Source organism: Trichosurus vulpecula, chromosome 5, assembly GCF_011100635.1.
Source record: "Trichosurus vulpecula isolate mTriVul1 chromosome 5, mTriVul1.pri, whole genome shotgun sequence".
NCBI lineage: Eukaryota > Metazoa > Chordata > Mammalia > Diprotodontia > Phalangeridae > Trichosurus > Trichosurus vulpecula.
In genome coordinates this window covers 276,956,331-276,971,183 of record NC_050577.1, presented here as the reverse complement: position 1 = coordinate 276,971,183, position 14,853 = coordinate 276,956,331, and the positions used below count along the sequence as shown (strand labels likewise).

Below are 14,853 nucleotides of genomic sequence, written 5' to 3'. Positions count from 1 at the left end.
AGCAAAATAGTTCATCCATTTCTAAGAAGGTAGCATTTAACTCCATCAAAAATAAAGTGCAAGAGAAGCTTAGAGAGATGTATGATTCTTGACTAATAGAAGGCAGATGGAATTCAGTTTTATGCTGATAGTAACAATCCAAAGCACTTTTATGATGCCATGAAGGCTATTTATGGGCCAGAGACCTATGGTACATCTCAACTACTCAGTGCTGATGGAGCCACATTGATTAGTGATAAGGTCATGACTCTGGAGAGATAGGCTGAACACTTACATAGTGTTTTCAACAGACTATCATCAACCAGTGCTGAAGCCACTGATTGTATACCTCAGGTTGAAGTCAATTCCTCTCTAGCCAAACTTCCAACTGAAAAAGAGTTTTTGAAAGCCATTAAGTTCCTTTCATGTGGCAAAGCTCCAGGTGTTGATTCTATTCCAGCAGAGATCTGTAAGTCAGGGGGCTCCACTGCTCATAGAAAAGCTGATGAAATCTTCCAAGTTATATGGCAAGAGGAGATTATCCCTCAGGACTTCAAGGATGTCTCCATTGTCCATTTCTATAAAGGAAAAGGAAAGAGGCTGTTCTGTGACGATCACAAAGGTGTCTTTCTCTTAGTCATTGCTGGCAAGATTCTTGTCAAAGTCCTCCTTTATGGGCTGACTTTTAACCTGGAAGATAGTCATCTATTGGAGAACCAGTGTGGCTTCAGAAATGGCCAAGGAATGGTCGATACAGTATTTGCTGCCTAACAATTCCAGGAGAAATGCCAGAAGCACAACAAAGGTGCATATGTGACATTTGTTGATCTGACCAAGACCTTTGATACTGTCAGTCATGAGGGCATGTGGAAGATCATGGCAAAATCTGGTTGCCCAGAGAAATTCATCAGTATTATACATCGACTTCATGACGGCATGCTTGCATGGGTTCTGGATAATGGACAATGCTCTTGTGCTTTCCCAGTCACCAATGGAGTGAAACAGGCTGTGTGCTTGCTCCCATGCTTTTTAGCATGATGTTTTCAGCAATGTTGTCAGATGCCTTCAATGAGGATGAAAATGGCAGCAAGGTCAGCTACCACACTGATGGTAAGTGATTTAACTTGAAAAGGCGGCAAGCCAAGACAAAAGTGGAGAGAGAGTTGGTGTGTGACTTTTGTTTGCAGATAATTGTGCACTCAATGCAATCTCTGAGGTTAAGATGCAACGAAGTATGGATTGATTCTCTGCTACTTGTGCTAGTTTTGGCCTAACAAAACCAAGAAAATAGAAGTTCTCCACCAGCCAGCACTGCACCATTCATACATGGAACCATTGGTTATAGTAAATGGAAAAATTTTGAATGCTGTGGATAAGTTCATTTACCTTGGCAGTATACTTTCCAGGGATGTATGCATAAGGGATGAGTTTGATGCATGCATTGCCAGAGCTAGCTCAGTGTTTGGAAAGCTCTGAAGGAAAACGTGGGAGAGAAGAAAACCAAACTGAAGGTCTACAGAGCTGTTGCGCTAACCTCACTGTGGTATGCTTGTGAAACCTGTACAGTATACCAACACCATGCCAGGAAACTAAATTGCTTCCATTTGAATTCTCTTAGGAAGATTCTGAAGATTACCTGGCAAGATAAGGTACCAGACACAGAGGTCCTCTCTCAGCTGAACTGCCAAGCATTCAAACTCCACAGCAAAAAGCAAGACTCCAATGAAGTGGCTGAGTTCTTTGAATGCCAAAAGTACATTTGCCTGAAAGACTATTTCACAGAGAATTCACGTAAGGCAAGTGCTCACATAGAGGTCAGAAGAAGTGATACAAGAACACACAAGGTCTCTCTGAAGAACTCTGGAATTGATTTTGAGACATGGGAGACACTGGCACAGGACCATCCAGCATGGCATGCCTTGAAGGCACTATACTCTTTGATGCAAAGCATAACTGCACTAGTTCAAAAGAAACATGAGATGTGCAAATTTAGAGACATCTTAATCAAAATGTTCATATGGACTATTTGTGCCAGACCTGTGGTAGAGCCTTCCCAGCTTATATTGATCTGACTGTACCTTGACACCAATATAGTGATGTCATTTTGCTTCGAGCATGAAAGACAACAACCAACAACTTAAATGGAAAGAACAAGAGCAACCAAATAATCAAAACTGAATCCTGTAAGATTATAATGACTAAGTTTGACCCTACAGAAAAGATGTGAAAAGATACTTCTTTCAACTGTTTTTCAGAAGGGTAGGATCCTTGGGTGTGGAATACTGTGTATAAAGTCATGCTTTTTAAAATATCGTTTAATTTTATGGAACTGTTTTTCTTTACTCTCTTAAAAATATTTATTATGAAGCTCTCTAGAAGGAAATAGGAGAAGAAGTATAGTAGGAAATATAAAAAGTTATTAATAAAAATTAATTTTAAGAGATATCCTGGCTGTGAGAAAAATCACAGCCGGAGTCACCTCTATCACTTCTTATCATGGCTCCTCTTCACTTCTGAAGTACAATCCTACCATTCAATCTGCTCATCACACCAATTAAGTTTTTTTTCAAGAGTCCACTTCTTCTTCTTTACAATGTGAGGGTTATAATAGTTCTAACAGGAAGGACATTCTCTTTATCCTCTTTCTGTTTACTCACAGTTTTGCTCAAAACATCATTGTTAACAGTCTCCCCATTATTACAGTTAAACTACTAATACCTCAACACCCTTAAAAACAAAGAGTTTTTAAAAAATAGTTTATGGAAAAGAATATTGAAACTAATGTTACTACCCACTCTTGCTATAACCAAACTAACCTACTTTCAGACTCTTAAATGTATCACCCACCCTTCTAACTTTGCTTGTGCTATTCCTTATTTCTGAAATGCTCTCCCTCTTCCAATTTGACTTCTGAGTTCCTACCGATTCTTTAAGGCTCAACTAAAGCCACCTCCTTCAGAAGACATCTCCATTCTCATTGTTGGAGAATATAGAGAACCCCAACCTATTCTGACTGCCATGGCTTATTCAGGGTTTTGTTTTGTAATTATTAATGTATTTGTGTATATAAATTATTATACTTATATATATGTATATATATATATATACTTATATATATGTAAGTATGTAGGTCACTCAAATCCATTGAATCAATCAATCAATCAAAGACTAGATTAGGTATGAGAATTCCTTGAAAGCCATTGGATGACATGAAGTGATGCTCTATAAGAGGTGTGTGAATACTGGCTAAAGAGATTTCAACATATCCTACGGGTCTTCCATAAAATAGTAAGAAAGTTCTGCACCCAATATTCTAGCATTTGGCAGCAATGATGAAAGAATAGTCCAGCCAAGCTCCTGAGAGGAAATTACTTGGAGAAATTACTTGGAGGGGAGGAGGGAAGGAGAAAGCTTCTGTCTCCTTCCAACCTTTTTGACCCTAGGAAGATCTTGTAAATTTTCAATGGGTGGGTATTTAGAGCTCTCACTGGAATCCTAGCAGTAGCCCCAGAAATATCAGCATTGTTTGCTTTGGGAGCTGAAGACAAATTAGTCACACTGAGGAAAAGCAGCTTCAGGATTCTACAAGGAGCTATGCAGAAAACTACACCACTAAAGAAAGCTTCTGGAGGACTTGTGCAATAAATTGCCAGAACAGTGAGTTATTCCCTTTGCCATATGTGCTATATCAATGAACCTACTTTCTCTTTGGTTTCTGTATGTATTAATGCAAGAATGTGTCAAAGACTTTTGGGGTGACGTTTATACCAACCACCTTAGTAAACATTCCCAAATAAAAGCTAATTAAATCTGACTGGTTAATTGATATTAACTAATAATCAGACTCCCCTCCCACCAGTAAGCATACTAATAGGGGCTCATAAGCTATCCTTTTAGAAAAGATATTCCCCAATCCTCTAGGTTACCTTTAAAACTTAGAGGGAAATGTAATGCTAACATGAAGGGGAGTTGGTAGAATAAGCCCAGAGCCTGTGTTCATTATATACCAAACACCATTAAGGCATGGACTGTGTATTATCTAGTACCCCAGAGCTTAGCATAGTGCTCCTTTATATACTATAGATACTTAATGACATGTTTGCTGAATGAATTCTTGAGAAGCATTAAGAAAGTTTATTGTGTTTATATCAACTGCAGGTCTGCTCCCTCTTTACTAGAGACCCAAGCCATCTAACTGTACTCTCTTATCTAGGTCCTTAGAATAGATTTGACACAACTTGGTTTTGACTGTAGGAAGTGTTAAAAAGAGGTAGAAGTACCTTCCCAGGGGGGTTCTCTCTCTCTCTCTCTCTCTCTCTCTCTCTCTCTCTCTCTCTCTCTCTCTCTCTCTTTCTGTTGGGGAACTCCCACTGGTGCCCATCAGTAACTCCTCTGTAACTTATTAGACCTTTATAGTGGCCTGGCGTACTCAGAGGTTAAGTGAAGTACCCATGGTGACACACTAGCATGTGTTGGAGAAAGAACTTGAACCCAGGTTTTTCTGACTTCAAGGATTGCCCTCTAGCCACTGTGCCAAACTGCTTCTCTATATTCTTTCCAATATGAAGGACCATTCAGCTGTTTCCTAGACCTAAAGCCAGAGCCACAGCAATACTGGGATCCTCTTGGCCTCTTATTCCTGGGGTGGGGTGGGGTGGTGGTTCAAAGCCTTATAAAAAGGTTTTTCAAGGGAATACAAGATTGGAAGGTGGTCCCACTATACTGGGCTTTCTTTCCTACTCTCATTCCTAGGCAAATCCATTATCATCTTTCCTCCTGTTCTTCAAGTTCTAGTCCTTTTCTCCTCCTCATTTCCACCCTTAGAATAAGTGATGTCTACTAGCAAAATGGGTGTCTGATGAGACTTTAAAAATAGCTAGGAAAGAAGGAAAACAAAACAGAAAAGAGAAAGGGAAAGATAGACCCAACTGAATGCAATATTCCAGAGAATTGCAAGGAGAGATAAGATTTTCTTAAATGAGCAATGCAAAGAAATAAAAGAAAACAATAGATTGGGAAAGACAAAAGATCTCTTCAAGAAAATTAGAGATATCAAGGGAAAAGTTCATGTAAAAATGGGCATGATAAAAGACAAAAATGGTAGGGATTTAACAGACAGAGAAGAGATTAAAAAGAGGTGGCAAGAATGCACAAAAGAACTGTACAAGAAAGATCTTAACAACACCAAGAACTATGATGATGTGGTTGCTAATCTAGAGCCGAACATCCTTGGAAAATGAAGTCAAATGGGCCTTAGGAAGCACTGCTAACAATAAGGCTAGTGGAGGTGATGGAATTCCAACTGAGCTATTTAAAATCCTAAAACATGAAGTTGGGTGCGCCACTCAATATATAAACATATTTGGAAACCACAACAGTGTCAACTGACTTGGAAAAGATCAATTTACATGATAATCCTAAAGAAGGTAAATGCCAAGAAATGTTCAAATTACTAAACAATTGCACTCATTTCACACTCCAGCAAGGTTATGCCTAAGATTCTGAAAGCTAGGCTTCAGCAATAGGTGAACCAAGAATTACCAGAAGAGCAGGTTGGTTTTTGAGGAGGCGGAGGAACTAGAGAACAAATTGCCAACATTCACTGGATTATGGAGAAAGCATGGGAGTTTCAAAAAATCGTCTACTTCTGCTTCATTGACTACGCCAAAGCCTTTGACAGTGTGGATCACAGTAAAAAGTGTCGAGTCCTCAAAGAGAAGGGAGTACCAGATCATCTTACTTGTCTCCCAAGGAATCCGTATGTGGTCCAAGGAACAACAGTTAGAACTTAATGTGGAACGATTGATTGGTTTAAGATTGGAAAGGGAGTACGACAAGGCTGTATATTGTCACCTTATTTATTTAACTTACATGCAGAGTATATCATGTGAAATGCAAGGCTGGATGAATCAAAAGCTAGAATTGAGATTGCTAGGAGAAATATCAATAATGTCAGATATGCAGATGATACCACTCTGATGGCAGAAAATGAAGAGGAATTAAGAAGTCTCTTGATGAGGGTGAAAGAGAAGAGTGTAAAAGGTGACTTGAAGCTTAACATTAAAAAAAACTAAGACCTTGGCAACTGGTCCCATTGCTTCCTGGCAAATAGAGGGAGAAGAAATGGAAGCAGTGTTGGATTTTATATTCTTGGGCTCAAGATCACTACAGATGGTGACTGCAGCCATGACATTAAAAGATGCTTGCTCCTTGGAAGAAAAGCTATCACAAATCTGGACAGCATACTAAAAGAGACATTGCCTTGCCAACAAAGGTCCATACAGTCAAAGCTGTGGTTTTTCCAGTAGCATTGTTGAGAGTTGGACTATAACGAAAGCTGAGAACTATAGAATCAATGCTTTCAAACTGTGGTGTTGGAGATGACTTTTGAGAGTTCCTTGGTCAGCAAGGAGGTCAAATCAGTCAATATTTAAAGAAATTAGTTCAGACTACTCACTGGAAGGTCAAATAGTGAAACTGAAGCTTAGATACTTTGGCCACATAATCAGAACACAGGACTCATTGCAGAAGACCCTGATGTTGGGAAACATTGAAGGCAAAAGGAAAAGAGGATGGCAGAGGATGAGATGGATAGATAGTGTTATGAAAATAAGGAACATGAACTTGGACAGATTTCTAGAGATAATGGAAAATAGAAGGACCTGCTGTTCTATGGTCCATGGGGTCAGTAAGAGCAGGACAAGGCTGAATGACTGAATAACAATTAGCTAAAAATCAGCTCAAAGCTCTAATTTCAACTTACAGGGATTTCACTGCCATTTGGTATAGGGGTGCAAGAGGCATCTGACTTGTCCCACCTACATCTGCCCTCAAGGGTAGACATCTGCCTCAGACCTTCCCCAAATCCCAAAGGTGGCCTCTGTGTTTATTTCACACACAGTTACTTTACCTTTTCAAAAATCTCTTTCCCTGAATCTTTATAAGGGATATAGTTGATAGGGCCCCATTTTCACCTCAACCCCAATTTTTATCAAAGGATTGTCCAACTCTCTTCTCTAATCCACCCACTGAGCCAAATAGGCTTTTGTGGATATCTGACAAAGAAATGGAGCTCTCCACAGTGGTGGCCTGGCTTTTATCCAATGTGTCTACTCAAAGCCAGGGATACTTTTGAACCAAAATTCCAGCCATCAAGAGGAGGATGGAGATAAAGACCCTAACGTGGTCTGGAACAGGACCATGGTTCTGCAGATAGGGCAGACCTGTGGGAACAGGATACTTTCTGGGGGAAGCTCTCAGCCCTTTTGTCTTCATGTTTTTGAGGTCTTTGGCAAAAAGAAATGTCTACTCCAAGTTCTGTGGGGATTTCCCACTCAGCAAATAGGAGTGGAGTTAGGAACAGTTCTGCCGAAGGGCAGTTTCCTTCTTTTGAAGCTTCATCTGACAATCACTCAGCTTACCCTCTTTCCCCATGTTTCCCTCCCAGAAACCAGAAGGTGGAGGGTGCAGGAGGAGGGAGGCCTTATTTCCAGTTTTCCCTTTCTTCCCTCCCCTTCTGTGCCACTGGAGTTGAGCAAAGGCTAAAATTGTAGCACCCGCCCTGTGGGCTGCATCCTCTCAGAGGCTGTCACTGACCCCAGGCCTGGGCCTGAGCCCAGTGCATGTGCCGGAGGAGCTGGGGTAAGGGTGGGGAGTATTGGTCTTGCTGACAAAATCCACTTGGAATTTCTCAAGGTTGTGGTTTGGGATTTCAGTCTGCCAGGGAGTGTGTCTGAGAAAAACAAAGAGAGTTAGAAAGAAAGGGAGAGAAATCTGAAAAAGGAAGATAAGAAAGAGACTGTGAAGTACTTCCTGTGACTGTGGGGTAACATAGGACATGTAGAGCACTATGGATCACCCTGAGGAGTATCAGAAATACCCAGAGAATGAACCCTATCCATATCCACAGACCCCTTCCCAACACGTCTTCAATGTCTCCAGCTAACAATTGAGTTAAGAATGGAATAGGACCCAGAATGGACCCACTATTCTGACTATGTGGTCTTAGACATTTTCCTCTTATAACTTTTCTAGTTCTCACTATCATCTTCTAGAAAATAATGGAGTTGAATTCAATGACTTTTAAGATCACTTCCCTGTTACCTGGGCTCTCAAACAAAATTTCACTAGGGAATTCCTCAGAATGTCTACCCCACTATACTCTAGGAAAACCACTGATTTCCCAGGAGCTCTTAGCACTTCAGAGGCCCTCTGGATGCTGTGGTATAAGTAGGGGAAGAGAGACAGACATTTCTACTTTCAGTGACTGAGGAAATAATCTAAAAAGCCCAGGACTTCCATCCCTATGAATATGCAACTCATATCTGCATGCTTTTTACATACCCCTTTTCTTCATTGAGATTTGCTCTAATATTTATTTTCAGTGAGATTAGGACAAGGATAGAAAAAGATTAGGATAAAAGAAAGGCTGCTCTATTGATATCTGACAAGTTTTCTTAAAGAGAGATGAATTATTTTACCATATTGCAAAAGAGAATTGGTTGATGCAGGACCTACAAATATTTGTAAATGTCAATGGGAATCATTTCTGGTTCCCCAGAATAAAGAATTCCCATCCTAAGCCTAGAGTATTCTCCTTTTCTGCTCCCTATAGTTCTAACTGCCTCCCAAATTCTCTGATCTGGCAAAACAGAAAAGTTCCCTTTCTTTTACATCTAGGCTGGACTGAGACTTGGGTGACAGGATGGAGCAGATTCTAAGATCAATACCATAGCCTCCAATTATGGCCAAGGAGAAACTCTGAGTTAATAGTCCCAAATACTTAGGGCCCTGTACTTTATATTGGGTAGATCTAGCCAAAGACAGAACAAGACATGACACTCCAAGCTAACATACCCAGCAATATTTTTCTTTTCCCAAGTAATGATACGGGTTTCTAAAAGCTAGGAACCAGGCCACCGAGATTGAAAGATGAATCATCTTGAAAAAAGGTAGGGACAGGAATCCTAGATATATGGACATTTCCATATCTGCAGCCATCAGTTCAGTGACTTGATTTTAATTTATTTTAGTTACAAAGAGGAACCAAGAACAAGTCTCAGCAAAATAAATTATCTATTCCCCCCCCCTTCTGCTTGGTGAGACAGAAGAGATCAGAAAGTCCTAGACCCACCCCTTCCAGAGAAGACCTCCTTTAGGATCCAGGAGAAAAGGAGGGAGGCTTAGCAAACTCAAGACTTTGCACAGGTACTTTCTCAGGACCTGTAACTGTTCCCAGTTATTTAGACCTTTTCCAGAAATAGATCCCTTTCTGTTTTACTTTCTCTATTCATAAAAGGGGTCCAAGACTACTGGATGGATGGTGAGAGGACTGGACACATGTGGATGGTTCTTCTGAAAATACAGGTGTTAATGGTGCTCCACAACTCCTGGACACATTACATTGGGAGAAAAATTACTATAATCACTACCTACCCAAGGGTCAGGAATCATGGGTTTTTCCACAGGCAGCAAGAGGGTATACAATCAAGTAGTTGGGAGACAACACAGTGCATTTCATCTTGATCTAGCCCAGTGTGTGAAGGACATAGAGTGGGCATGAAAAGGGTAGGAACTTGAAATCTCTTCCCAATCCTCTAGCTATAGAGGGGAAATCAAAAAGGACACATTGCTGACCCATCAAGCTTTCACTCCCTGAAACTGTTTCTTGGGAAATACTGATGAATGAACTAAGCTGCAAAGGGCTAAAGAGAGCCCTTCCCTTCCCCCAGGTTCCATAGTGTGAATCAGGGTGGAAGAGGGGATGAATGTCCCTCTCACTTGCAGACATTTACCCACTCAGTGACCCGGCATTCATCACAGAGAACATAACAGCACCAATGGAAACGGCAGTGGCATCGCTCCACACGGGTCTGACGGAGAACATTATGCCCTCGCCCACAGCACAAACTCCCACAACCATCCAGGAGGCGGCTGGTTTTGTTGCAGACACGTCCTTGGGTGCCTGGTGATCCCAAGGCTGGTTCCCAATCACAAAAGTCAGGAGATTTCTCAAAGTAGACGAGTTCACCTGAGAGACGTCGAGGTCGAAGCCGAGGCTGGAAAGCACCTGAGTTGCGGTTGTGGGCGTTGATGAAGACTGCCCGGTTTAATCGTTCCCTAAGTGCTGCCCCAACCACCCGGAACTCTGGTGCTGCTCTCCAACAGGTCTTGAACTGGCAGCTCCCTGATGTGCCATGGCACTTACATTTCTGTTTCAGATTCTCAGTCACCACCTGGAGCATGGGGGTGAGGGGTGGATGGTGTGGGGGGTGTTTTCAGGTGTTTTCAGGAAGGGGTGATGAATGAGAAGGAAAGAAGAATTATCATGGAATTATGAAACTGTAAAATAATTTAAAGATCATCTAGTCCAACCCCTTCATTTAAAGATGGGTAAACTGAGGTAAACAAGTAAAATGACTAACCAAAGTAACATAACTAATCAGATGGAGACAGGAATAGAACTTACTTCTTCCAACATCTTACCCTTTAAAACAGTACCTTGAATAAGGAATATCTGATTGGGTGGAGGAGTTCAGATAAAAGTATCATTGAAGATCTTCTATGTCTCCAACCCCCCAAAAGTGTAACTCATCTTCCACCCATTCCCTCAAATATTGTATTCTATATAAAACAAATCCTGCAGACTGGGGAGGCTGCTATCTATTCTGTGACTTCCCCATCATGGGTTTGAGATTTAGGGGCAATCTTCCATAGAGGTACCTTCCATGGAGGTATGACCCCCAACATGACCTTCCCCCACATACATATGCACAAACACACACTATCACACAAACATTGTGGTACCTGTCTCCCCACCCGGTTGTTGTGGATCCTCATTCGTGCCTGGATGTCTCTTGGAGCCTCTCGCAAATCCAGGAAATCCCGAGAGAATTTTTCCCCAAAGTCCAGGTCATGGTTGCAGCCACCCCATTCCCACGTATCCTGGGGACCAGGGATGGTGCCTGAATTGGGCCCAAGACCAACTGGAGAGTTGGGAAAGCTTTTGCCACGGGAGAGTGTCTGTAGCTGTAACAGTTTGGCTCTGAGCCGGTCCTGTTCTCCACTGCCTTTCCAGCCACAACCACAACTCACCAGTTTACCGAGGCTGCAAGCAGTGGCCACCGAGTGCATGACCCCAGCAGCTAGCATGGAGAAAGAGAAGGCAGTCTCTCGGAAACCTGGGGAGAAGAAACAAGGGCAATAGGAATGAGTAGACCAGTAAGAAGGGTAGAAGGAATATAGAACTACCCACCAGCATAAGTTAGAATCTTCCTCAGATCATGACAGGGGCCAAACCTTGAAGAACGGAGGGAAAGCATAGAGGAGCAAATGAACTTTGAAAACGTGTGCAACACTCAATTTAAAGCATTTTTGAAAAGCATGAGTACAGGAAGTTTAACCCTTAAGTGCCACCAGTACCAGCCCTCCCTCTTCCTACCATGTACACATTCCCCAGGTGAGCTGAAAGGATAGAAGGTAAGCCCACTGGGATTTTGCAAAACAAAACAAAACAAAACAAAAATAAAAACCAAACAAAAAACCTGCTACTCAGATATATACATTTGACGCATAAATCATCCCCCACCGTTAACAAGACAAAGACTGCCCCTGAGGTTCCTTTTTACTTAATTACATGTGTATATATGTATTAATTCATGTATCTATGCATTTTAACTTCTATAGATAAGCTCAAGTCTAGAGGTTCAGCTTAACCCGATTTCAACTGTAAAAAGACATCAGAGAGGGGAAGGACCACAAAGTGATCTACCCTGGACCCCATACTGCCAGGGATAGTGTTGGGATCTATATCCCCCAAAGATAGGGAATACCTGGCAAGGAGGTTGGGCTGAAAGATAACTAAAGCTACAGCCCTCTAACATGCTTAGGAAAACCTACTCTCAAATCTGATTCCAAGGCTCTGAGTCTCTTTTAGTGGGGAAGAACTATGGTACCACATTCAATTTGGAGGAAGGGATGCCAGTACCTCCTTAAGAAGTCCTGGTTCAGCACCTGACTCCACCATCATCCCTTCCTCACCCCATGGGAAAACGGGCCGCTGGTCCCAGCTCTCAATCCCCCCCCACCCCACAAAGGGTGAAGCTGTTCACACTTGTCTTGGGAATTCCCCGCAGAAAGCAGCTGTCTATTAACCCTTTCTTCCCCAGAGCATAGCCTTCATCCCCTAAACTAAGTCCGATTTTCACTCATCCAGTCACTTAACTGAGGGTCGGAGAAGATGATGGCTCTTAGTCCTGGCCACAGTGACCTGTTCTCACCCCTCCCACTGTTCCTCACCTGTTCAGGTGAGTGCCACCTGGGGCTCTCACAACAGGGAGAGGAGGGGGTTACTCCTTGGCTTCAAAGCCATCGGGGTCTTTGTTCCCAGCGACAGCTCCTGGGAACCCCAGCAATTAGGGGAGCAGGTTTAACCCTTAAACGGCTGGGGGCGTCTCCCCGCCTCCGCTGCGGCTGCGGAGGGCATAGCCCAGGCTTGTCAAAGAGTGGGAGGTGGAGAGAGTAATGGGGGAGGTCGGTGGGGGGGCGGCGTTTGAAGCTCCCAGAGCTGGGGGAATCTCCCAACTCACAGGTGCAACCCGGGTCGGGTTGTGCAGAGCCTAGGGAAGGGGGAGGAGAGCGGGGAGCCGGAAAGCAGCTGCTTCGCCCGCAGCACAGCAGGTGGAAAGTCGGGAGCATGTCGGGAGAACAGCGAATCACGAAGCCTTGTAGGACTGGAGGGCCAGACGGGGCAAGAAGACCTGGGGAAGGGGAGGAGAGGGGGAAGGGGATTCCCAGGTGAGGCCCCTCCCAGAGCTTTAAACTTTTTCTCCTGGCCTCCACCTGCCCTACTGCGGCAGAACAGGCTCGACTCACCCCGCTTCAGGATGGCGCTGTGGTGTGGCAGTCGGCCGCTGGCCTCCAGGGACGAACAGTTCCAGCGCTGATCGCGTAGCTGGTGCTGGCATTCGTGCACCGCGATGTGCAGGCCCTGCAGCGCAGACGCCGTCACGTCGGGGCTGCGCAGGCACAGGCCGAATTGGCGCTTACTGAGACCCGGCAGCGTTAGGCACACGGTGTTGGGAGTGAGCGGGGGCTCCCCGGGAAGTTTCAGCCCCAGGATTTCATTGCTTAATGCTCTGGGGACATATAAAAGACTCGTTAGAGACTGGAGACCAAGGCTCAAGTTGGCGGACCCACTTTCCAACCAGACTCTGGGGTGACTTGGACACCCTAGGTTTTACTAGCATCTATCCATATTCCTCCCCCTTTCTCAGGCAGGATTTGGGGCGGTGCTGGACAGGCGCTAGGATCTGGTCAACCGCTTACCTACTGCAAAGGAAGAGGAGCAGGAGCCCGGCGAGGCCTGAGGGCAGAGGCCATAACCGTGGCTCCTCCGTCATGTCCTGGCCAGGGCCTGGTGGCTCCAGCGGCAACTTCTTCAGAATCTGTGGGAATAAATAGTAATCTCAGCCAGCTGCCTTGCAGTCTAGAGAGCGGGGAGGTCCTGTCCCTGGGTCTCTTCCTTCTCGATGGAGACACAAATTCTAAGCTCCTAACCCAAGTCAGCTTCAGTAAAGCTCCATAGATCCATATACCTTAGAGATCAGGGACTAAACCTAGAAGCCCAGAGGAGCAGCAGCCCAGTTCCCAGCGGGAATGGAAGAGATCCTGACCCCAACACTTCAGGAACCCACAGACAGCTCCCAGAGCTTTTCCTAGAGAAACAGAGGCACACGACAGAAATACACAGAGACCCAAAGGCCCAAAACACATACATAGTCATCCTTGAACATAGTTAGACGCACACGCACACACACACCTTACCCCCAATGACTTCTGAGAGTGGCTCCCTCTTCTAGCACAGTGCAGCTCTGTGCCACATATCTCACCCCGCCACAGAGTTCAGCGACCCCCCTCCCCCTCACTCAGGCTGTGGCAGTGGGCGGTGCCCTAAGTGGGCTCCACTGGATCAACGGCACTGGATCAACCGGACAGAGTGGTGGTCTCCACGGCCACAGTCCTTAGGGCAACCCTAAGGACAGGATGGCTCCTACCTCTACTATTCTTCAGTGAGACGAGTTTAAGGATAATGAGCCCAGAAGAGACCCCTCCCGTACAGGCTTAGGGAATCCCCAGCCCCCCCCCCTTACACTCCAACCCAACCCACTAGGGATAAATGGGGGCGGGATGTGGGAGAGTACAGGTGCTATTGAAAGGGTGGGCTCTCTCTCAACCTTAAAGGGCGCCTGAATTTAACCGCTCAGCTACACTCATGCCTCCAATCCCCTACAGGCACAATCTTTAGCCTGGTCCCCAGGAATCCCACATTTCTCTACTCTCTTGTTTAATGCCTTCCCAGACCACAAAGAAACTCAGAGGTTTTTTTTTTTCTCTCGCTGTTTCTCCAGCTATCTCTTAATTTCTATGCCTCTACTTCTGTCTGTCTGTCCGTCCTATCCCAGTACCCCAGAATTCCCTGTTACCTCCTGTGGCTTGCGTTCCGAATTCTCGACTGGTGTGGTTCTGTACTCTGGCTCCCCTCCCTCCACTCGAGTTGCTCAAGCCGTGGGGAGGCTGGGTCAGGCTCTGCCCCCTCCGCGGGGCCGCATTCTTCCAGGGCCGGGCCACTCCTCTTCCTCGCTTCTCCAGCGCCGCCGCCGGGAGGGAGGGAGGGAGCTAGGGGCTCTGGCTCTGTTCGCGTTACTGTCGGAGGCTTCTTTGCCCGGACTGAGTGAACTGCGGCTCCTCCCAGAGCCTCGGGCATCTCCACCCCTCGGTTCCCTGCCCCCCGCCCCCCCACTCCACCTGACCCGGTGAGGTGCAGCAGCTCCCAACTATCTCCTTCCCCGGCCCAGTTCAGCTCCCAGAACTCTC

The 14,853-nt window shown here is 44.8% G+C and overlaps 1 protein-coding gene across 1 annotated transcript; it reads right to left on the bottom strand.

Moving 5' to 3' along the window:
- Positions 1–9,711: 9,711 nt before the first annotated feature.
- Positions 9,712–13,394, bottom strand: WNT10B (Wnt family member 10B). Its single transcript, XM_036761461.1, has 4 exons — positions 13,306–13,394; positions 12,853–13,115; positions 10,786–11,159; positions 9,712–10,214 (listed from the first exon to the last, which is right to left on the bottom strand). Exons 1-4 carry the CDS (start codon positions 13,377–13,379, stop codon positions 9,756–9,758), a joined length of 1,170 nt encoding a protein of 389 aa, XP_036617356.1. The 5' UTR covers positions 13,380–13,394; the 3' UTR covers positions 9,712–9,755.
- Positions 13,395–14,853: the final 1,459 nt, after the last annotated feature.